Source organism: Pseudophryne corroboree, chromosome 7 (genome assembly GCF_028390025.1).
Source record: "Pseudophryne corroboree isolate aPseCor3 chromosome 7, aPseCor3.hap2, whole genome shotgun sequence".
In the NCBI taxonomy this organism is placed as follows: domain Eukaryota; kingdom Metazoa; phylum Chordata; class Amphibia; order Anura; family Myobatrachidae; genus Pseudophryne; species Pseudophryne corroboree.
This window is the reverse complement of record NC_086450.1, coordinates 380058907-380083950: the sequence shown is the minus strand read 5'-3', so window position 1 is coordinate 380083950 and position 25044 is coordinate 380058907. Positions and strand designations below refer to the sequence as shown.

At 47.8% G+C, this 25044-nt stretch overlaps 1 protein-coding gene across 1 annotated transcript in view; it reads right to left on the bottom strand.

The window, feature by feature from the left end:
- The window catches only part of UNKL (unk like zinc finger), a 221997-nt gene that overhangs the window by 169343 nt on the left and 27610 nt on the right, over positions 1 to 25044 (bottom strand). The window contains 2 exon segments of the mRNA XM_063934556.1: positions 17039 to 17172; positions 18981 to 19157. Coding sequence (XP_063790626.1) covers positions 17039 to 17172; positions 18981 to 19157 — 311 coding nt within the window.

Below are 25044 nucleotides of genomic sequence, written 5' to 3'. Positions count from 1 at the left end.
GCAATAGTCTACTTCGAAGCAGGCGCGCCAATCTTGTTGGCAGCATACAGGACAAACAGAGCCTCTGTTTTCCTAATTCTAGCCGTCCTGGCTACATAAATCCTCAAGGCCCTGACTACATCCAGGGACCTGGAATCCTCCAAGTCACTCGTAGCCACAGGCACCACAATGGGTTGGTTCAAATGGAATGAAGAAACCACCTTAGGCAAAAATTGAGGGCGTGTCCTCAATTCCGCTCTATCAACATGAAAAATCAAGTAGGGGCTCTTGTGAGACAAGGCCGCCAATTCTGACACTCGCCTTGCAGATGCTAAGGCCAACAACATGACCACCTTCCAGGTAAGAAATTTCAACTCAACCTTGTTAAGTGGTTCAAACCAGTGTGATTTTAGGAACTGCAACACCACGTTCAGGTCCCATGGTGCCACTAGAGGCATAAAAGGAGGCTGGATGTGTAGCACTCCCTTTACAAAAGTCTGGACTTCTGGAAGAGAAGCCAATTCCTTCTGAAAAAATATTGAGAGGGCCGAAATCTGTACCTTAACAGAGCCTAATTTCAGGCCCATATCCACTCCTGTCTGTAGGAAGTGGAGAAAACGACCCAAATGAAAATCTTCGGTAGGGGCGTTCTTGGTTTCACACCAAGACACATATTTTCGCCAGATACGTTGATAATGTTTAACCGTCACCTCCTTTCTAGCCTTTATTAGAGTAGGGATGACCTCCTCCGGAATCCCCTTCTCAGCTAGGATCCGGCGTTCAACCGCCATGCCGTCAAACGTAACCGTGGTAAGTCTTGGAACACGTAAGGACCCTGCTGCAACAGGTCCTCCCTTAGAGGAAGAGGCCAGGGATCTCCTGTGAGCATCTCCTGAAGATCTGAGTACCAGGTCCTTCGAGGCCAGTCTGGAACAATGAGTATTGTCTGTACTCTTTTTCGCCGTATGATCCTCAACACCTTTGTGATGAGAGGAAGAGTAGGAAACACGTAGACCGATTGGAACACCCATGGAGTTACCAGGGCGTCTACTGCTACTGTCTGAGGGTCCCGGTACCTGGCACAATACCTCCGAAGCTTCTTGTTGAGGCGTGACGCCATCATGTCTATTTGAGGAACTCCCCAAAGACCCGTTATCACTGCAAAGACTTCTTGATGAAGTCCCCACTCTCCTGGATGGAGATCGTGTCTGCTGAGGAAGTCTGCTTCCCAGTTGTCCACTCCCGGAATGAAGACAGCTGACAGAGCGCTTACGTGATTTTCCGCCCAGCGAAGAATCCTGGTTGCTTCCGCCATCGCGGCTCTGCTTCTTGTCCCGCCTTGGCGGTTCACATGAGCCACTGCTGTAACATTGTCTGATTGAATCAGAACCGGTAGGTTGCGAAGAAGACTCTCCGCTTGTCGAAGGCCATTGTATATGGCTCTTAGCTCCAACACTTTGATGTGTAGACAGGACTCCTGGTCTGACCACAGTCCCTGAAAATTTCTTCCTTGGGTGACTGCTCCCCATCCTCGGAGGCTCGCGTTCGTGGTTACCAGGATCCAGTCCTGAATTCCGAACCTGCGACCTTCCAGAAGGTGAGCACTTTGCAGCCACCATAGAAGAGACACCATGGTCCCGGGGGACAGTGTTATTTTCCGATGTAAATGTAGATGGGACCCGGACCATTTGTCCAGAAGGTCCCATTGAAACGTCCTTGCATGGAACCTGCCGAAGGGGATGGCCTCGTAGGCTGCCACCATTTTCCCCAGAACACGAGTGCATTGATGAACTGACACTCTTTTTGGCTTTAGCAGGTCTCTGACCATGGTCTGGATGTCCTGGGCTTTTTCCAACGGGAGAAAAAATAAGAATTTACTTACCGATAATTCTATTTCTCGGAGTCCGTAGTGGATGCTGGGGTTCCTGAAAGGACCATGGGGAATAGCGGCTCCGCAGGAGACAGGGCACAAAAAAGTAAAGCTTTACTAGGTCAGGTGGTGTGCACTGGCTCCTCCCCCTATGACCCTCCTCCAGACTCCAGTTAGGTACTGTGCCCGGACGAGCATACACAATAAGGGAGGCATTTTGAATCCCGGGTAAGACTCATACCAGCCACACCAATCACACCGTACAACTTGTGATCTAAACCCAGTTAACAGTATGACAACAGAAAGGGCCTCTTAAAGATGGCTCCTTAACAATAACCCGAATTAGTTAACAATAACTATGTACAAGTATTGCAGATAATCCGCACTTGGGATGGGCGCCCAGCATCCACTACGGACTCCGAGAAATAGAATTATCGGTAAGTAAATTCTTATTTTCTCTATCGTCCTAAGTGGATGCTGGGGTTCCTGAAAGGACCATGGGGATTATACCAAAGCTCCCAAACGGGCGGGAGAGTGCGGATGACTCTGCAGCACCGAATGAGAGAACTCCAGGTCCTCCTTTGCCAGGGTATCAAATTTGTAAAATTTTACAAACGTGTTCTCCCCCGACCACGTAGCTGCTCGGCAGAGTTGTAATGCCGAGACCCCTCGGGCAGCCGCCCAAGATGAGCCCACCTTCCTTGTGGAGTGGGCTTTTACAGTTTTAGGCTGTGGCAGGCCTGCCACAGAATGTGCAAGTTGAATTGTGTTACAAATCCAACGAGCAATCGACTGCTTAGAAGCAGGTGCGCCCAACTTGTTGGGTGCATACAATATAAACAGCGAGTCAGATTTTCTGACTCCAGCCGTCCTTGCAATGTATATTTTTAAGGCTCTGACAACGTCCAACAACTTGGAGTCCTCCAAGTCGCTAGTGGCCGCAGGCACCACAATAGGTTGGTTCAGATGAAATGCTGATACCACTTTAGGGAGAAAATGCGGACGAGTCCGCAGTTCTGCCCTATCCGAATGGAAGATTAGATAAGGACTTTTATAAGATAAAGCCGCCAATTCAGATACTCTCCTGGCAGAGGCCAGGGCTAGTAACATAGTCACTTTCAATGTGAGATATTTCAAATCCACCTTTTTCAATGGTTCAAACCAATGGGATTTGAGGAAATCTAAAACTACATTTAGATCCCACGGTGCCACCGGAGGCACCACAGGAGGCTGTATATGCAGTACTCCCTTGACAAAAGTCTGGACCTCAGGGACAGAGGCCAATTCTTTTTGGAAGAATATTGACAGGGCCGAAATTTGAACCTTAATGGATCCCAATTTGAGACCCATAGATAATCCTGATTGCAGGAAATGTAGGAAACGACCCAGTTGGAATTCCTCCGTCGGAACCCTCCGATCCTCGCACCACGCTACATATTTTCGCCAAATGCGGTGATAATGTTTCACGGTGACTTCCTTCCGTGCCTTAATCAAGGTAGGAATGACTTCTTCTGGAATGCCTTTCCCTTTTAGGATCTGGCGTTCAACCGCCATGCCGTCAAACGCAGCCGCGGTAAGTCTTGAAAAAGACAGGGACCCTGCTGTAGCAGGTCCCTTCTCAGAGGTAGAGGCCACGGTTCGTCCGTGAGCATCTCTTGAAGTTCCGGATACCAAGTCCTTCTCGGCCAATCCGGAACCACTAGTATTGTTCTTACTCTTCTTTGCCGTATGATCTTCAATACCTTTGGTATGAGCGGCAGAGGAGGAAACACATACACTGACTGGTACACCCAAGGAGTTACCAGTGCGTCCACAGCTATTGCCTGTGGATCTCTTGACCTGGCGCAATATTTGTCCAGTTTCTTGTTGAGGCGAGACGCCATCATGTCTACAATTGGTCTTTCCCAACGGTCTATTAACATGTTGAAGACTTCTGGATGTAGACCCCACTCTCCCGGATGAAGATCGTGTCTGCTGAGGAAGTCTGCTTCCCAGTTGTCCACGCCCGGGATGAACACTGCTGACAGTGCTATCACGTGATTCTCCGCCCAGCGAAGAATCTTGGCAGCTTCTGCCATTGCACTCCTGCTTCTTGTGCCGCCCTGCCTGTTTACATGGGCGACCGCCGTGATGTTGTCCGACTGAATCAACACCGGCTTTCCTTGCAGGAGAAGTTCCGCCTGGCTTAGAGCATTGTAGATTGCTCTTAGTTCCAGAATGTTTATGTGAAGAGACTTTTCCAGACTCGTCCATACTCCCTGGAAGTTTCTTCCTTGTGTGACTGCTCCCCAGCCTCTCAGGCTGGCGTCCGTGGTCACCAGGATCCAATCCTGAATGCCGAATCTGCGGCCTTCTAATAGGTGAGCCTTCTGCAACCACCACAGAAGTGACACCCTTGTCTTTGGTGACAGGGTTATTCGCAGGTGCATCTGCAGATGCGACCCTGACCATTTGTCCAACAGATCCCTTTGGAATATTCTTGCATGGAATCTGCCGAATGGAATTGCTTCGTAAGAAGCCACCATTTTTCCCAGGACTCTTGTGCATTGATGTACTGACACTTTTCCTGGTTTTAGGAGGTTCCTGACCAGATCGGATAACTCCTTGGCTTTTTCCTCTGGAAGGAAAACCTTTTTCTGAACCGTGTCCAGAATCATTCCTAGGAACAGCAGACGAGTTGTCGGGATTAAATGGGATTTTGGAATATTCAGAATCCACCCGTGTTGTCTTAGCACCTCTTGAGATAGTGCTAAAGCTGTCTCCAGCTGTTCTCTGGACCTTGCCCTTATTAGGAGATCGTCCAAGTATGGGATAACTAATACGCCTTTTCTTCGAAGAAGAATCATCATCTCGGCCATTACCTTGGTAAAGACCCGAGGCGCCGTGGACAATCCGAACGGCAGCGTCTGAAACTGATAGTGACAGTTTTGAACAATGAACCTGAGGTACCCCTGGTGTGCGGGGTAAATCGGAACGTGTAGATACGCATCCTTGATGTCCAAGGATACCATAAAGTCCCCTTCTTCCAGGTTCGCTATCACTGCTCTGAGTGACTCCATCTTGAACTTGAACTTTTTTATGTAGAGGTTCAAGGACTTCAGATTTAGAATAGGCCTTACCGAGCCATCCGGCTTCGGTACCACAAATAGAGTGGAATAATACCCCTTTCCTTGTTGTAATAGGGGTACTTTGACTATCACCTGCTGAGCGTACAGCTTGTGAATGGCTTCCAACACCCTCTCCCTTTCGGAAGAGACGGTTGGTAAGGCAGACTTCAGGAAACGATGAGGAGGATCCGTCTCTAATTCCAACCTGTACCCCTGAGATATTATCTGCAGGATCCAGGGGTCTACCTGCGAGTGAGCCCACTGCGCGCTGTAATTTTTGAGACGGCCCCCCACTGTCCCCGAGTCCGCTTGAGAGGCCCCAGCGTCATGCTGAGGTTTTTGCAGGAGCCGGGGAGGGCTTCTGTTCCTGGGAAGGAGCTGCCTGTTGGTGTCTCTTCCCTCTTCCTCTGCCTCGTGGCAGGTACGACAAGCCCTTTGCTCTCTTATTTTTGTAGGAGCGAAAAGGCTGCGGTTGAAAGGTCGGTGCCTTTCTCTGTTGGGGAGTGACTTGAGGTAAAAAAGTGGATTTCCCGGCAGTAGCCGTGGCCACCAAGTCTGATAGACCAACTCCAAATAACTCCTCCCCTTTATACGGCAAAACCTCCATGTGACGTTTTGAATCCGCATCGCCTGTCCACTGTCGTGTCCATAAGGCTCTTCTGGCTGAAATGGACATAGCACTCACCCGAGATGCCAGTGTGCAAATATCCCTCTGTGCATCACGCATATAGATAAATGCATCCTTTATTTGTTCTAACGACAGTAAAACATTGTCCCTATCTAGGGTATCAATATTTTCAATCAGGGATTCTGACCAAACTACTCCAGCACTGCACATCCAGGCAGTTGCTATAGCTGGTCGTAGTATAACACCTGCATGTGTGTATATATTCTTTTGAATAACTTCCATCTTTCTATCTGATGGATCCTTAAGTGCGGCCGTCTCAGGAGAGGGTAACGCCACTTGTTTGGATAAGCGTGTGAGCGCCTTGTCCACCTTAGGGGGTGTTTCCCAGCGCGCCCTAACCTCTGGCGGGAAAGGGTATAATGCCAATAACTTTTTTGAAATTATCAACTTTTTATCAGGAGCAACCCACGCTTCATCACACACGTCATTTAATTCTTCTGATTCAGGAAAAACTGTTTGTAGTTTTTTCACACCATACATAATACCCTGTTTTACGGTATCTGTAGTATCAGCTAAATGTAACGTCTCCTTCATTGCCAAAATCATATAACGTGTGGCCCTACTGGAAAATACGTTTGAATTTCTACCGTCGTCACTGGAATCAGTGCCCGTGTCTGGGTCTGTGTCGACCGACTGAGGCAAAGGGCGTTTTACAGCCCCTGACGGTGTTTGAGGCGCCTGGACAGGCATTAATTGATTGTCCGGCCGCCTCATGTCCTCAACTGACTGTTTAAGGGAAGATAAACCATCACGTAATTCCACAAATAAAGGCATCCATTCTGGTGTCGACCCCCTGGGGGGTGACATCTGCATATTTGGCAATTGCTCCGCCTCCACACCAATATCGTCCTCATACATGTCGACACCACGTACCGACACACACCGCAAACTCACAGGGAATGCTCTAATGAAGACAGGACCCACTAGCCCTTTTGGGGAGACAGAGGGAGAGTCTGCCAGCACACACCACAAAGCGCTATATATACAAGGGATATCCTTATATTAAGTGCTCCCTTATAGCTGCTTTAATATATATATATATAGCCATTAATGTGCCCCCCCTCTCTGTTTTACCCTGTTTCTGTAGTGCAGTGCAGGGGAGAGACCTGGGAGCCGTTCTGACCAGCGGAGCTGTGACAGAAAATGGCGCCGTGTGCTGAGGAGATAGGCCCCGCCCCTTTTTCGGCGGGTTCTTCTCCCGCTATTTTTCCAGTCAGGCAGGGGTTAAATATCTCCATATAGCCCCTATGGGCTATATGTGAGGTATTTTTAGCCTTGTATAAGGTTTATATTTGCCTCTCAGAGCGCCCCCCCCCAGCGCTCTGCACCCTCAGTGACTGCCCAGTGAAGTGTGCTGAGAGGAAAATGGCGCACAGCTGCAGTGCTGTGCGCTACCTTATGAAGACTGAGGAGTCTTCAGCCGCCGGTTTCCGGACCTCTTCACGCTTCAGCATCTGCAAGGGGGTCGGCGGCGCGGCTCCGGGACCGGACTCCACGGCTGGGCCTGTGTTCGATCCCTCTGGAGCTAATGGTGTCCAGTAGCCAAGCAGCAAATCCACTCTGCATGCAGGTGAGTTTACTACTTTCCCCCTAAGTCCCACGTTGCAGTGATCCTGTTGCCAGCAGGACTCACTGTAAAGAAAAAAAACCTAAACTAAACTTTCTCTAAGCAGCTCTTTAGGAGAGCCACCTAGATTGCACCCTTCTCGTTCGGGCACAAAATCTAACTGGAGTCTGGAGGAGGGTCATAGGGGGAGGAGCCAGTGCACACCACCTGACCTAGTAAAGCTTTACTTTTTTGTGCCCTGTCTCCTGCGGAGCCGCTATTCCCCATGGTCCTTTCAGGAACCCCAGCATCCACTTAGGACGATAGAGAAACCTTCTTTTGTTCCGTATCCAGTATCATACCTAGGAACGTTAGTCGAGTTGTCAGAATCAACTGTGACTTCGGTAGATTTAGAATCCAACCGTGTTGCTGGAGCACTCTCAGAGAGAGTGTCACATTGCTCAGCAATTGCTCTCTTGATCTCGCCTTTATCAGGAGATCGTCCAAGTATGGGATAATTGTGACTCCATGCTTGCGCAGGACCATCATCATTTCCGCCATTATCTTGGTGAAAATCCTTTGGGCCGTGGAAAGCCCAAACGACAACGTCTGAAATTGGTAATGACAATCCTGTACAGCGAATCTCAGGTACTCCTGATGGGAAGGATATATGGGGACATGAAGGTAAGCATCCTTTATGTCCAGTGACACCATAAACTCCCCCTCCTCCATGCTGGCAATTATCGCCCTGAGCGATTCCATCTTGAATTTGAATTTTTTCATGTACAGGTTTAGGGATTTTAGATTCAAAATAGGTCTGACCGAACCATCCGGTTTCGGGACCACAAAGAGGGTTGAATAGTACCCTCTTCCCTGTTCGTTCAAGGGAACCCTGATAATTATTTGCTGTTGACACAGCGTTTAAATTGCAGCTAACACTACATCCCTGTCTGGGGTAGAAGCTGGTAAGGCCGACTTGAAAAATCGGCGTGCGGGCACCTCTTCGAATTCCAGTTTGTAGCTTTGGGAAACTATTTCCAACGCCCAAGGATTCAGGTCTGAGCTGACCCAGACCTGGCTGAAGAGTCGAAGACGAGCCCCCACCGGTGCGGACTCCCGCAGGGGAGCGCCAGCATCATGCAGTGGGTTTTGTAGAAGCCGGGGAGGACTTCTGTTCCTGGGCAACAGCCGAAGCAGGTGTTCTTTTCCCTCTACCCTTACCTCTGGCAAGGAAGGAGGATCCCCGACCTCTTCTGGACTTTTGTGACCGAAAGGACTGCATCTGATATGTTGGAGTTTTCTTCTGCTGTTGGGGAATAAACGGTAAAAAGTTAGATTTACCTGCGGTAGCTGTGGAAACCAGGTCCGCCAGCCCATCCCCAAACAACACGTCTCCCCTATAGGGTAGAACCTCCATATGCTTTTTCAAATCCGCATCACCCGTCCACTGGCGGGTCCATAAGGATCTTCTCGCTGAAATAGCCATGGCACTGGCTCTGGAAGCCAGTAATCCAATGTCCCTTTGAGCGTCTCTCATATACAAGACTGCGTCTTTGATATGGGCTAGAATTAACAAAACAGTATCTCTATCCATGGTATCCAGGTCAGCCGACAGGTTATCTGTCCAGGTTGAAATTGCGCTACATACCCATGCCGACGCAATTGTCGGTCTTAGCAAAGCTCCAGTATGTGAATAAATAGACTTTAAAGTAGTCTCTTGCCTGCGATCCGCAGGATCCTTGAGGGCCGCTGTGTCTGGAGACGGTAGCGCCACTTTCTTTGACAGGCACGTTAAAGCCTTGTCCACAGTGGGAGAGGATTCCCAACGTACCCTGTCCTGTGTAGGGAAGGGGTATGCCATATTAATTTTTTTGGGAATCTGCAGTCTCTTATCCGGAGTCTCCCAAGCTTTTTAAAAAAAACTCATTAAGTTCATGAGATGGGGGAAAATAAGAATTTACTTACCGATAATTCTATTTCTCGGAGTCCGTAGTGGATGCTGGGGTTCCTGAAAGGACCATGGGGAATAGCGGCTCCGCAGGAGACAGGGCACAAAAGTAAAGCTTTCCGATCAGGTGGTGTGCACTGGCTCCTCCCCCTATGACCCTCCTCCAAGCCAGTTAGGTACCGTGCCCGGACGAGCGTACACAATAAGGGAGGAATTTTGAATCCCGGGTAAGACTCATACCAGCCACACCAATCACACCGTACAACTTGTGATCAAACCCAGTTAACAGTATGATAACAGAGGAGCCTCTGAAAGATGGCTTCCTAAACAATAACCCGAATTAGTTAACAATAACTATGTACAATTATTGCAGATAATCCGCACTTGGGATGGGCGCCCAGCATCCACTACGGACTCCGAGAAATAGAATTATCGGTAAGTAAATTCTTATTTTCTCTATCGTCCTAGTGGATGCTGGGGTTCCTGAAAGGACCATGGGGATTATACCAAAGCTCCCAAACGGGCGGGAGAGTGCGGATGACTCTGCAGCACCGAATGAGAGAACTCCAGGTCCTCCTTAGCCAGAGTATCAAATTTGTAAAATTTTACAAACGTGTTCTCCCCTGACCACGTAGCTGCTCGGCAAAGTTGTAATGCCGAGACCCCTCGGGCAGCCGCCCAAGATGAGCCCACCTTCCTTGTGGAGTGGGCCTTTACAGATTTAGGCTGTGGCAGGCCTGCCACAGAATGTGCAAGTTGGATTGTGCTACAGATCCAACGAGCAATCGTCTGCTTAGACGCAGGAGCACCCGTCTTGTTGGGTGCATACAATATAAACAACGAGTCAGATTTTCTGACTCCAGCTGTCCTTGCAATATATATTTTTAATGCTCTGACAACGTCCAGTAACTTGGAGTCCTCCAAGTCACTTGTAGCCGCAGGCACTACAATAGGCTGGTTCAGATGAAATGCTGACACCACCTTAGGGAGAAAATGCGGACGAGTCCGCAGTTCTGCCCTGTCCGAATGGAAAATCAGATATGGGCTTTTGTAAGATAAAGCTGCCAGTTCTGACACTCTCCTGGCCGAAGCCAGGGCTAGTAACATGGTCACTTTCCATGTGAGATATTTTAAATCCACCTTTTTTAGTGGTTCAAACCAATGAGATTTTAGAAATTCCAAAACCACATTGAGATCCCACGGTGCCACTGGAGGCACCACAGGAGGCTGTATATGCAGCACTCCCTTAACAAAAGTCTGGACTTCAGGAACTGAAGCCAATTCTTTTTGAAAGAAAATCGACAGGGCCGAAATTTGAACCTTAATAGATCCCAATTTGAGACCCATAGACAATCCCGATTGCAGGAAATGTAGGAATCGACCCAGTTGAAATTCCTCCGTCGGAGCACTCCGATCCTCGCACCACGCAACATATCTTCGCCAAATGCGGTGATAGTGTTGCACGGTTACTTCCTTCCTTGCTTTAATCAAAGTAGGAATGACTTCTTCCGGCATGCCTTTTTCCTTTAGGATCCGGCGTTCAACCGCCATGCCGTCAAACGCAGCCGCGGTAAGTCTTGAAACAGACAGGGACCCTGCTGAAGCAAGTCCCTCCTTAGAGGTAGAGGCCACGGATCTTCCGTGATCATCTCTTGAAGTTCCGGGTACCAAGTCCTTCTTGGCCAATCCGGAACCACTACTATCGTTCTTACGCCTCTTTGCCGTATAATTCTCAATACTTTTGGTATGAGAGGCAGAGGAGGAAACACATACACCGACTGGTACACCCAAGGCGTTACCAGCGCGTCCACAGCTATTGCCTGCGGATCTCTTGACCTGGCGCAATACCTGTCCAGTTTTTTGTTGAGGCGAGACGCCATCATGTCCACCATTGGTCTTTCCCAACGGGTTACCAGCATGTGGAAGACTTCCGGATGAAGTCCCCACTCTCCCGGGTGAAGGTCGTGTCTGCTGAGGAAGTCTGCTTCCCAGTTGTCCACTCCCGGGATGAACACTGCTGACAGTGCTATCACATGATTCTCTGCCCAGCGAAGAATCCTTGCAGCTTCTGCCATTGCACTCCTGCTTCTTGTGCCGCCCTGTCTGTTTACATGGGCGACTGCCGTGATGTTGTCCGACTGGATCAACACCGGTTTTCCTTGAAGCAGAGGTTCTGCCTGGCTTAGAGCATTGTAGATTGCTCTTAGTTCCAGAATGTTTATGTGAAGAGACGTTTCCAGGCTCGTCCACACTCCCTGGAAGTTTCTTCCTTGTGTGACTGCTCCCCAGCCTCTCAGGCTGGCGTCCGTGGTCACCAGGATCCAATCCTGTATGCCGAATCTGCGGCCCTCCAATAGATGAGCACTCTGCAACCACCACAGAAGAGATACCCTTGTCCTTGGAGACAGGGTTATCCGCTGGTGCATCTGAAGATGCGACCCTGACCATTTGTCCAACAGATCCCTCTGGAAAATTCGTGCATGGAATCTGCCGAATGGAATTGCTTCGTAAGAAGCCACCATTTTTCCCAGGACTCTTGTGCATTGATGTACAGACACCTTTCCTGGTTTTAGGAGGTTCCTGACAAGCTCGGATAACTCCTTGGCTTTTTCCTCCGGGAGAAAAACCTTTTTCTGAACCGTGTCCAGAATCATCCCTAGGAACAGCAGACGAGTTGTCGGCATTAACTGGGATTTTGGAATATTCAGAATCCAGCCGTGCTGTTTTAGCACTTCTTGAGACAGTGCTAATCCCCTCTCTAGCTGTTCTCTGGACCTTGCCCTTATTAGGAGATCGTCCAAGTATGGGATAATTAATACGCCTTTTCTTCGAAGAAGAATCATCATCTCGGCCATTACCTTTGTAAAGACCCGAGGTGCCGTGGACAATCCGAACGGCAGCGTCTGAAACGGATAGTGACAGTTTTGTACAACGAACCTGAGGTACCCCTGGTGTGAGGGGTAAATTGGAACGTGGAGGTACGCATCCTTGATGTCCAAGGACACCATAAAGTCCCCTTCTTCCAGGTTCGCTATCACTGCTCTGAGTGACTCCATTTTGAACTTGAACTTCTTTATGTACAGGTTCAAGGACTTCAGATTTAGAATAGGTCTTACCGAGCCGTCCGGCTTCGGTACCACAAATAGAGTGGAATAATACCCCTTTCCCTGTTGTAGAAGAGGTACCTTGACTATCACCTGCTGAGAGTACAGCTTGTGAATGGCTTCCAAAACCGTCTCCCTTTCGGAGGGGGACGTTGGTAAAGCAGACTTCAGGAAACGGCGAGGCGGATCTGTCTCTAGTTCCAACCTGTACCCCTGAGATATTATCTGCAGGATCCAGGGATCTACCTGCGAGTGAGCCCACTGCGCGCTGAAATTCTTGAGACGACCGCCCCCGAGTCCGCTTGAGAAGCCCCAGCGTCATGCTGAGGCTTTTGTAGAAGCGGGGGAGGGCTTCTGTTCCTGGGAAGGAGCTGCCTGTTGGTGTCTCTTCCCCCTTCCTCTGCCTCGTGGCAGATATGAATATCCCTTTGCTCTCTTGTTTTTAAAGGAACGAAAGGGCTGCGGTTGAAAAGTCGGTGTCTTTTTCTGTGGCCACCAAATCTGATAGACCGACTCCAAATAACTCCTCCCCTTTATACGGCAAAACTTCCATATGCCGTTTTGAGTCCGCATCGCCTGACCACTGTCGCGTCCATAAACTTCTTCTGGCCGAAATGGACATAGCACTTACCCGTGATGCCAGTGTGCAGATATCCCTCTGTGCATCACGCATATAAAGAAATGCATCCTTTATTTGCTCTAAAGACAGTAAAACATTGTCCCTATCCAGGGTATCAATATTTTCAATCAGGGACTCTGACCAAGCTACTCCAGCACTGCACATCCAGGCTGTCGCTATAGCTGGTCGTAGTATAACACCTGTATGTGTGTATATACTTTTTTGGATATTTTCCATCTCTGACGGGAAAGGGTATAAAGCTAATAACTTCTTTGAAATTAGCATCTTTTTATCGGGGGCAACCCACGCTTCATCACATACATCATTTAGTTCTTCTGATTCAGGAAAAACTATAGGTAGTTTTTTCACACCCCACATAATACCCTGTTTAGTGGTACCTGTAGTATCAGCTAAATGTAACGCCTCCTTCATTGCCAAAATCATATAACGTGTGGCCCTACTGGAAAATACGGTTGATTCGTCACCGTCGCCACTGGAATCAGTGCCTGTGTCTGGGTCTGTGTCGACCGACTGAGGCAAAGGGCGTTTTACAGCCCCTGACGGTGTTTGAGGCGCCTGGACAGGCACTAACTGATTGTCCGGCCGTCTCATGTCGTCAAACGACTGCTTTAGCGTGTTGACACTATCCCGTAATTCCATAAATAAAGGCATCCATTCTGGTGTCGACCCCCTAGGAGGTGACATCCCCATATTTGGCAATTGCTCCGCCTCCACACCAATATCGTCCTCATACATGTCGACACACACGTACCGACACACAGCAGACACACAGGGAATGCTCTTAACGAAGACAGGACCCCACTAGCCCTTTGGGGAGACAGAGGGAGAGTTTGCCAGCACACACCAAAAGCGCTATATATGACAGGGATAGCCTTATAATAAGTGCTCCCTGTATAGCTGCTTTTATAATATAATTTTTGCCACTATTTTGCCCCCCCTCTCTTGTTTTACCCTGTTTCTGTAGTGCAGTGCAGGGGAGAGACCTGGGAGCCGTCCTGACCAGCGGAGCTGTGTAAGGAAAATGGCGCTGTGTGCTGAGGAGATAGGCCCCGCCCCTTTTCCGGCGGGCTCGTCTCCCGCTCTTTAGTGTATTCTGGCAGGGGTTAAATATCTCCATATAGCCCCCGGAGGCTATATGTGAGGTATTTTTTTAGCCAAATAGGTTTTCATTTGCCTCCCAGGGCGCTCCCCTCCCAGCGCCCTGCACCCTCAGTGACTGCCGTGTGAAGTGTGCTGAGAGGAAAATGGCGCACAGCTGCAGTGCTGTGCGCTACCTTTAGAAGACTGAGGAGTCTTCTGCCGCCGATTCTGGACCTCTTCATGTTTCAGCATCTGCAAGGGGGCCGGCGGCGAGGCTCCGGTGACCATCCAGGCTGTACCTGTGATCGTCCCTCTGGAGCTGATGTCCAGTAGCCAAGAAGCCAATCCATCCTGCACGCAGGTGAGTTCACTTCTTCTCCCCTAAGTCCCTCGTTGCAGTGATCCTGTTGCCAGCAGGACTCACTGTAAAATAAAAAACCTAAGCTAAACTTTCTCTAAGCAGCTCTTTAGGAGAGCCACCTAGATTGCACCCTTCTCGGCCGGGCACAAAAATCTAACTGGCTTGGAGGAGGGTCATAGGGGGAGGAGCGAGTGCACACCACCTGATCGGAAAGCTTTACTTTTGTGCCCTGTCTCCTGCGGAGCCGCTATTCCCCATGGTCCTTTCAGGAACCCCAGCATCCACTAGGACGATAGAGAAAGTTTATTATCTGTTTCTTTCCCTTAAACATGTGTACCCTTGTGTCAGGACAGAGGGTTCATCAGCAATATGCAACACATCTCTTATTGCTATAATCCTACACTGAATGCTCTTTGTCACCTTAGGGTGCAATTTAGCTTCATCATAGTCGACACTGGAATCAGAGTCCGTGTCAGTAGTTGTGTCCACAATTTTTGCCAAGGGACGCTTTTGGGACCCCGACGGGCCCTGTGAGTCGGTCCAATCCGAGGATTGACCCCCTGACGCCTCCCCGAATTCAGCCTTATCTAGCCTCTTATGTAAAGATGTCACACTTGCATTCAACATATGCCACATGTCCATCCATTCCTGAGTCGGCACTACCGACGGGGACACACCACTCATCTTCTCTACCTCCTCCTTGGAGAAGCCTTCCGCTTCAGACATGTCGACACGCACGTACCGACCCCCCACACACACACAGGGATATACCTATAAGGGGACAAACCCCCAACCAGGCCCTTAGGAGAGACAGAGAGAGAGAGTTGCCAGCACACACCCAGCGCCCAAATGACACTGGAAAAACCAGATAGCGCTTTTATATATTTATATATATATATATATATATATATATATACATACATACATACACACACACACAATTTCCCACTCTCTGCGCGCCAATGTGCCCCCCCTTTCTTTTTTCCAACCTCTGAAGCGTTCAGCAGGGGAGAGTCCGGGGAGCCAGCGTTTCTCATGCAGCTCTGTGGAGAAAATGGCGCTGGCTAGTGCTGAGGGATCAAGCTCCGCCCACCCAGCGGCGGGCGTTGGTCCCTCTTCAATTTTCACAAAAATGGCGGGGGATCATCTATTTACTGCCTCCGCTGCCTAATAGCACCTTATTGCCCAAAAACGAGGTTTAATGCTGCCCAGGGCGCCCCCCCGCGCCCTGCACCCATCAGTGCTGTCTGTGTGTTGTGTATGGGAGCAATGGCGCGTAGCTTACCGCTGCGCGCCTTACCTCATGAAGATCTGAAGTCTTCTGCCGCCTGAGATGTCTTCTTGTTTCTCATACTCACCCGGCTTCTATCTTCCGGCATCTGTGAGGAGGACGGCGGCGCGGCTCCGGGACGAACCCCAGGGTGAGACCTGTGTTCCGACTCCCTCTGGAGCTAATGGTGTCCAGTAGCCTAAGAAGCAGAGCCTAGCATTTAAGTAGGTCTGCTTCTCTCCCCTCAGTCCCACGATGCAGGGAGCCTGTTGCCAACAGGACTCCCTGAAAATAAAAAACCTAACAAAATTCTTTTTCCACAGAAAACTCAGGAGAGCTCTCTGCAGTGTACCCTTCTCCTCTGGGCACAGGATCTAACTGAGGTCTGGAGGAGGGGCATAGAGGGAGGAGCCAGTGCACACCCATAGGAAAAGTTCTTTTAGGTGCCCATGTCTCCTGCGGAGCCCGTCTATACCCCATGGTCCTTACGGAGTCCCCAGCATCCTCTAGGACGTAAGAGAAAAGGTGTTTAGTCCCACCTTAAACAAATGTACAGGAGCTACCATTTGTAATAATCGTATTCTAATAAATTTAGATAGTTGGACATCTACTTATAAGCATTCTCCTTAATAAAACTCTTTGCACAGTATTATATGCGGATTGCATTGAATTTAGGAGTAGATCTTGTGCGGAGGTTCTCAGTTTGCTTTTGCCTCCATGTGGGTGCAGTCCAATATGGGGGAGACAGAGCACAATGCAACCTTCCTGCATCTATGGATAACAATTATTTAAACATAGCGGCCTCCCACCCGTACTTTGAAAACGTCTATTTTACATAGCACTGGGTAATATGGTCTGGTGGTCACAGGTGATCACCAGACATTAGCCAGAAGTGGGCCAAATCATTTGTAAAAGCAGACTCCCTCTTTCAAATATGGGTGCCCACAAACTTGCCACGGGGCACAGAGTGGGGAGCTCCTGACATACAAGATTGCAGGGGTGCCATAGGGTGGTCCAGGAACAAATTAAATTATTTATGGTCTATGTGATGGGCAGCCACTATCACTGGTATTGCCTACATAAAACATGTGGACAAACAGAAGCCCAACCCTGTCCACCCCAACAAAACAGACTATGGTTGACAGGTAATTTTCTTCATTTCTGAATTTCTCAATAAGAAACTATTGGCCCAGGGTGCCATTAAAAAAATGGTAATACTATAGGGCACCGTGATTCAAGAAAGTTTGGGAACCACTGCTATATATGAAACAAAAGTGCATGCATTATTGTGACTTTACGTGGTGAACAGCACTAATGAGAAACAGAGGTGTGTATATGTAATGCTGCAGATCACAATATGAAATGAGCATATACAACCACTGTAGAGCCAAATACATACCGCCTTCTGGTTCACACTGAAATGCCAATGGTTTTTGCAGGCTTACCTTGCCATCTAGGATCCTCTCCTAGGATCTTCTCTATCATGGCCTGGCTAGCTAAGACTCCTGGCTGCAGGTCAGGAATCCCTTCACCACTCCCAAGTTGCCCATTTTGTAAGGCTTCCTGTGCTTGGATTTCCCTATACAAATAAACCAAAGCATAGTACTTCAGACAAAATGTGGGAATTCAATTGTTTTACCTCATGGCTACCACTAGGGGACGCAAAATGTAGCAATTCAATTGTTGCTCTGCTTAGACGCCCGTTGCTGCGGGGATGACATTTCTGATCCCATCCTCCTGGGGTGCGAGGAGAAATGTGTGCTAAGTCAGCAGAATGGGAGTTCTGGATGCCCAAAGCAGGACTTCAGAAGGGTTTAGCAGTTTACGTGGCTAACCCTATTTGGTCGCAACATACATGTACGCCCATACTACAAATGAACAGTAACAGTTGTTTTAGCATCTACAAAGTCCAGTTTAGATGGGATTATTAGATGCCCAAAACAACTGAATTCCCCCTAACAGGTATAAAGCAGATCCTCTTCCAAGACATACATCAGAAGCCTCACAGCTCCCAGCATTTTGCGTTCTCTTTATATTTAATGACAGCTGACGCAAGAGGAGATAGAATGGCTGTCAATACTAAGAATGGCACTGAAAGCATGCTCACGCTCACACTGGGGCTGATTCTGGGTGGGATAGATCTCCTTGCACGGATGCAAATAGAGAGATTTAGCACACAAATCTCCTTCCAATCCTGAATCAGATGAATCTTTACTGAATCTCACTTTGCCTGAAATGGGCATTTTGGTAATTGGCCAGCGACAACGTGACTGCACGGAACTGTTCTGTCTTGTAGGACCGTCATGTGAGTGTCGTGGGCGTGCAGCTAGATTTAGGCGCTAATCTGACTCATGCGTAAAAGGGATCTCTTGCACCTAGCATGGGTCTGATGCAAGTGCTAATACAAACGATAAATGATGACAGTTGCAGCTGTTGGAAGAACAATGGGCAGAGCGGCTTCTCACTTGAAGTCGCATGGAATTTCGCATTAACAGTAGTAGTAAATCAGGCTGCTGTGGCCGCATGAAAACGCAGCCACTTTGTGTCCAACTCAGAATCAGACTCCTGTACACCTGGACTGCGTCATACACACCCTCTCTGATCCACAGCTCCAGGTGCCATACTTTACAGATCATTAGTTATGGTATCCTGCAGTCAATACAGCTTGAACAGACCAAATACATGAGGGTGGTTCAGTAAGTAAGGTAACAAGACCTCTTGTGTGTGTAATGTTCTCTATTTTATTCTAATTCCCCGGCAGGCAAAAGCAGGTAGACTACCGATTCCCCCTCACAGCCATTAGACTGCGCCTCCCATCAGTCATACTGTCCCGACATCAGCTGTCTGTAAGATGGCGGGGATGGCGGAAACATGGTCAAACATTAAGGTGCGTAGTGTGATTAGATTTCTGCGTCTAAAGGGTACATCAGCAGCTGAAATTCACAGCCAACTTGTCGTGGTGTACGGTGATAACACCATGTCACGAATACAGGTTTGGTGCAGTGCTTGTGGTGGACATGTTTGGCAGTCTGTCCTGCGGTTATCAATATACTTTGGTATACATTGCTACATTTGCAAAATAAATAAGCATTAATTCCATGACTGCTGCAGTTTGCCACCCTTACTATGGTTTTGCCCTGTGTTTTAAGAGAAACACTCCACTTATTAGAAAAAATGTAATAATAATAATAAAAAATAATAAGTGGTTCTTTCCATGTCAGACTTAAACACAGCTAAATTCATTTGTTTTAGGACATGAATTAAGCATAAATATAGCTCTTACAGATCAATCTATTTGTAATTCCTAAAATATAGACTAAAGCTAGAAAAGTTTTTTTGCCATATATAGCCTGGCTGTGATAGATCAGACACAGAGAACTTGCTTACCTTATATCATAGACAGGAGGTCTAAGGTCATGTGGACCATGGGCAAAGGCACAATGGGGTCCATTCTTCACACAATGCCCTCGGGCATCTGTTTCATGAATACAAGTACCGGTCTTGTAATAACGTAGATGATACTTTCTTTCTGTGTCGCCTGTTGTCCTATGCAAGTATGGACAACTGGATGGAAATGAAGATAAAATAAGAGACCTAAGTGTTGAATAATAATAATAATAATAATTATAACACAAAAACTTGCAAAAACACATTTACATTATATGATTAAAAAAAAAATGTAAAATCACTTAATTTATACTATTTTCCACCCCTATAGATTGCAAATGCTACATTTGTCTGAGCTTTGCACAAGAGAGATATAAATAAATATTGCAACATCAGATTGCTAATAATTAACACAACAGAGTTATAACTGTATGTAGTACACCAGGATAGTCAGGCTCATTGTAACGCACACTTACAGAGACGTGCAAGGCTTTTATATGGTGTACGCTACTGTTTGGGAGCATCAGTTAATTATAAAGGGTTCGGTAAAAAAGTAGAGTGTCATACAGACAAGTCTATTTACATGGCAGCCCTCTGAGCAGGTCCAATGGGTTTAGCACAAGATACAGAACACCCGCTTCCACATAGATCGGTTATGGCATACCTTGGTCAACATGTAAAGGGGGAACGTGGTCAATTGCTCGACATTAACAATGTGGGCAATGTCATTGACGATAGCACAATGCAGAGCATGGTATGCCAACATGGTACTGTTAGTTAAAAAACATTGTAATCGGGTTGGCACAAACATTTTAAACATGATGCTTTACCAAGTTATAGTGCCAATTTACAATGCCTTAACTAGCACTAGTACAGTGTCGGCAAACCTCGCACCACATTGTATTCCAATCCATGTAAAGAATACAAGGAAGCCTCTGCTGGGGCAATGTTAAGTGTTAAGGCCCATATACACTGGCCGATTTTGAGCTCAAAGTAGCTCACTTTTGGCATTTTGAGCTACCTTGAGCTCAAACTCAGCCAGTGTGTATGGCCTGGCCATGAGCGCTGATGCTCGCTCCCGCATCAGCTGTGAAGCACTGTGGAAAGTACTCATACTGTGGAAAGTACTCAAATCCCACCCCACCCCCCACAGCTAAATATGCAAACAAGCAGTGACTTTTCTGCAAAATTAATATACATGGAAATAGCAGAGAAAAGACGTCAGCGACACAGGACAGGGTATAGCTACTGATCTACAGCAATTAAATACACGTTGAGTATCCCATATCCAAAATGCTTGGGACCAGAAGTATTTTGGAATAATTGCATACCATAATGAGATATCATGGCGATGGGACCCAAGTCTAAGCACATAATTAATTTATGTTTTATATACACCTTATACACACAGCCTGAAGGTTATTTAATACAATATTTTTAATAACTTTGTGTATTAAACGTAGTTTGAGTACACTGAGCCATCAGAACACAAAGGTTTCGCTATCTCACTCAAATAATTCCGTATTTCAGAATATTTGGATATGGGATACTCAACCTGTAGTAGCACTGACAGGAACATAAGAAAATGTCTGCATCATTCTCCTGTATAGCTGTCAGGACCACAATACATACAGCATGCATAGAGATCACCAGATCTCTACTCTGCCGTAATCCACTTGAAGTTTTCTATCAGTTTGGAACAGAATGGCAATAATCCCTTGCCAGGACAAGCACCAATTGCTCTAGACCTCAGACGTTTGAAAAGTGCTTTGTAAACGCTGAAAGGGGCTTCTCCAACTATGAAAAGTCCAAAAATGCTTATTAAATAATGGGGCCAATTCAATTGTTTCCTGCGCCCCCTGATGGGCGTCTATAGCAATGGGCGTCCATCGGAGCTATTCAAATGTTGCTCCAATCAGATGCTCATTACCAGTTAAGGTGCCTGACAGTGACAGAGACAGCCAAAGTACTGGTTTGGGCTACGGACTTCTTAAACATTTTTTTATTGCACCTCCTGAGGCTGCGAGAAAAATTGGACAGACGCAGCTAATGGGCGCCTATCGGCGAATCAATTTAATAGCTCCCATAAACACCCATTTCTTTAGACGTCCAGCAGGTGGCACACGCCATAACTGAATTGGCCCTTATGAAGACAATAAGAGAATAAAGCAGTAAATGCATGATAATAAACAAAGCAATTTTTATGTTTATCAGGGAGAGATGTGTCAAACCTTTTTAGAAAGTGATAAAGTGGAGAAGTTGTCCATAGAAACGAATCACCATCTAGCTATCATTTATATAGTTCAGTCTCTAAAATGACAGATTTGTTTGCTCTGGGCATTTTCTCCACCTCTCTCTCAAAGGTTTGACACATCTCCCCCCAGTGAGAGCCTGGGGTTAATTGCCTAGAGTTATTCAATAGCCTGCGCTGTAAGTCATCGACTAGCAGAATTCTGTTGGCACCCTCCTGAGGGTGTGAGCAGAAATCCGTGCTAAGTAGTGCCTTGGGGCTAGTCTTGTGTTTCCGCATACTGTAATTCCATCGTGGACCACACTTAGGGGGTCATTCCGAGTTGATTGTAGCTGTGCTAAACTTAGCACAGCTACGATCAGGCACTCAGACATGTCAGTGCCGGTCCCCTCCACAGAAATGCAAAAGCATCGCACAGTGGCGATGCTTTTGCATTTGAGGAGTAACTCCCGGCCAGCGCAGCTCCTGCAGCTGGCCGGGAGAACCTCTTTGCTGCCCGGGTCGCAGCGGCTGCGTGTGACGTCACGCAGCCGCTGCGGCCTGCCCCCCCCCCCCCCCCCCCCCCCAACGGTCTGGCCACGCCTATCGATCGCTAGGCAACAAGGGCCTTCGGTCACCTGGCATGCACTGCGGCGCCGGCGCAGTTCCGACCCGATTGCTGCGCTGCAATAAACTGCAGCGAGCGATTGGGTCGGAATGACCCCCAAAGCCTGGGAGATGCAGTTCACTACGCATTACTTGCAGTAAGGTGCATCTCCCACGCTCAATGCAGTTAATTGAACGGCTCCATGTACTAAAGAGAGCTACACCCTCATGAAGAGAATTTAATTCCTCCAATGATTTTTTCTTAGCTGTCCTATAAGTTATGAGATGTATGCTTTAAAAAAAAAAAAAGGGGGGGGGGGGGGGGGGGGAGTGGTATCAGCGCGCTTTATGTGCTTCTCCCCCATGTATTACACTGGCAGTGCATGCAGAATATCCATATCGCATTGCTATCTAAAAGACAGCACGCAGATATGCGTGGCCAATGTATGAATGGTCAGATGCACTGAGCATTCTGACACCTGCAGCTATCGATTTCGACAGCTGCGGGTGTCGTTGTCCATACACTACAGCAGTAAGTGAGCAGCAGCAGCACAGACAAAACGCTCCATGTGAGATCTTATGAGAACAGCAAGATCTCACACATGCACACTGCGCCAGCCGGGGAGAGACAAAACACATCGCAATTAGCTTGACTCTCAGGGGTAAATATATTATAGCGGCAGGAATCATTACCAAGGCGAATCAGGAAGGGACATCGACAAGATGTACTAACATCTTGTCTGCCAACGCGCTCCCCCCTCCGGCAATGTCCCTCTGAGCGCACTGCGCATCAGCTAAGTGCTGGTGCGCTGTGTCTCCTTCCCGGCCGGCTCCTCTGCGCATGTGCAGGATCTCGTTGCTCACGTAAGATCCCCAGCGCAGTCCGGAGCCAGCATCTGTCACAGCCAGGGACAACTCTGTCCCTGCTGTGGTATATGGGCATCGACACCATGCATGTATGCATCGACTCTCGGATTTGGCCGCCACCGACAACTGTCACAACTAGAGGCTGGGGAGGCAGACGCTGGAGAGGCAGGAGTCCTCTACTCACCCATCCCTGCTCCGGTCCCCGTCACATGCCATGCTGCTGCTGTTTCCTCTCTGGCAGGGAGGCAAGACGTCCGGCGGGCGGATCCTCTACTCACCCGTCCCTGCACCGGTCCCCCGTCACGTTGTGCTGCTGCTGTTTCCTCACCCGGCCGCTCCACTACTCACTTGTCCCTGCTCCAGTGGCCGTCATGAGGTGTACCCGCTCCCCCGTCTCCGACAATGTCAATCCGAATTTTAAAAAAGTCGGATTGACATTGTCGGAACCGGGGCCAAAACCTGTCGGATTTGGCTGTGGAACACGTGGATCCGCGGCTAATCCGACAACCCACGTGGCCCAGCATTGAATAGGTTGGAACCCCTTCCCACCTAAATCTGTCGGAAGCTGACATCTTTCCGACAAGACGGCAGCTTCCGACACTTATTGAATACACCCCATAGTCTCCCTCAAATACTTGCTAAGTGCTTAACAATTGTCCTTAATTCCTGAAGCACCCGTTCACCCACTTCTTTATGTAATGTTTAATTCCACTGCTTGTATTATAGGGGGGAACCACTTCCAGGAACCTCTGGGCTCTCGGAGATGCTTTATTAAAAACATTAAAAAGACAAAAAAAACAAAACACAACATTATGCAGATAGACGAAGTGTAAGTGGTTTGCATAATGCATGGGCTTTAAACAGGTGAGTGTGTAGCCAGCGCGGCATTTCATTCTCAGCACATCAATGCTGTCATAGCAACAGAGAACAGCCGGCGGATGGCAGGCCGCCAAGCATCTTCCTATAACTTAGCAGCCTGTGAAAGTAAAAATAAAGGTGAATGCTTCCTAGAGGCTTTGGCAATAGCTTATTACAGATCGCTGTTTGTGTCTCCATAGCATCAGACAATACGATAAGCCAATTGGATGAGCTTTGCAATCTTCGGTCTATTTTTGTGTGCTTTATGAAAATGCAAAAGGCTAAAATTAACAACTACAGAATGGCCTACTTAGGTTAGTAATTAAACCAGATGGAACTATACTTACAGCAAACAGGAATATTATTTATTCCTGGAGTGTCAAGAAAATGTTGTGGGCTATCAAGGCAAAAGCCTCATGATTCAAGGTGCTAAAACACGTGTCTACCAACGTACTCATAACACTAGTATTATGCTTGTAAAATGATCTGACAACGGAATCTCTTTTTTTCCCCCCCATGTGTTCGGGAGCAATGAGGGTTGTTGTTTTTTTTTTATTTCCCTGATTAAATAGGCTTAGAGAAAAATAACTGTACCAAGGTCAATGGAGGGTCCCCCCACTAACTTCCCAAATGCCAGGAAAAACCACATTAGCGATTATGTAAACAATTGTATTTGCAATTACTTTTTAAAGGAAGCTAAAACACAACAAAAACACATATACTGCACTGCGTTTTTGCATGCATTTGACATATAGGGGTATATGCAATTGCCGGCGAATCGCGGTAATTTTTCGCCCGTTTTTTAATTCGACACAATTCAACCGTCGAATTCCGGCAAGTGGGTGCCGGAATTCAACATATTCAATAAAAAACGGATTCGATAGTCCCACTGTCGAAAAACGGCCGATTTGACGGATTTTGATTAGATTTTTAAAAATGTTTAAAAATAAGAATTTACTTACCGATAATTCTATTTCTCGGAGTCCGTAGTGGATGCTGGGGTTCCTGAAAGGACCATGGGGAATAGCGGCTCCGCAGGAGACAGGGCACAAAAGTAAAGCTTTCCGATCAGGTGGTGTGCACTGGCTCCTCCCCCTATGACCCTCCTCCAAGCCAGTTAGGTACTGTGCCCGGACGAGCGTACACAATAAGGGAGGAATTTTGAATCCCGGGTAAGACTCATACCAGCCACACCAATCACACCGTACAACTTGTGATCAAACCCAGTTAACAGTATGATAACAGAGGAGCCTCTGAAAGATGGCTTCCTAAACAATAACCCGAATTAGTTAACAATAACTATGTACAATTATTGCAGATAATCCGCACTTGGGATGGGCGCCCAGCATCCACTACGGACTCCGAGAAATAGAATTATCGGTAAGTAAATTCTTATTTTCTCTATCGTCCTAGTGGATGCTGGGGTTCCTGAAAGGACCATGGGGATTATACCAAAGCTCCCAAACGGGCGGGAGAGTGCGGATGACTCTGCAGCACCGAATG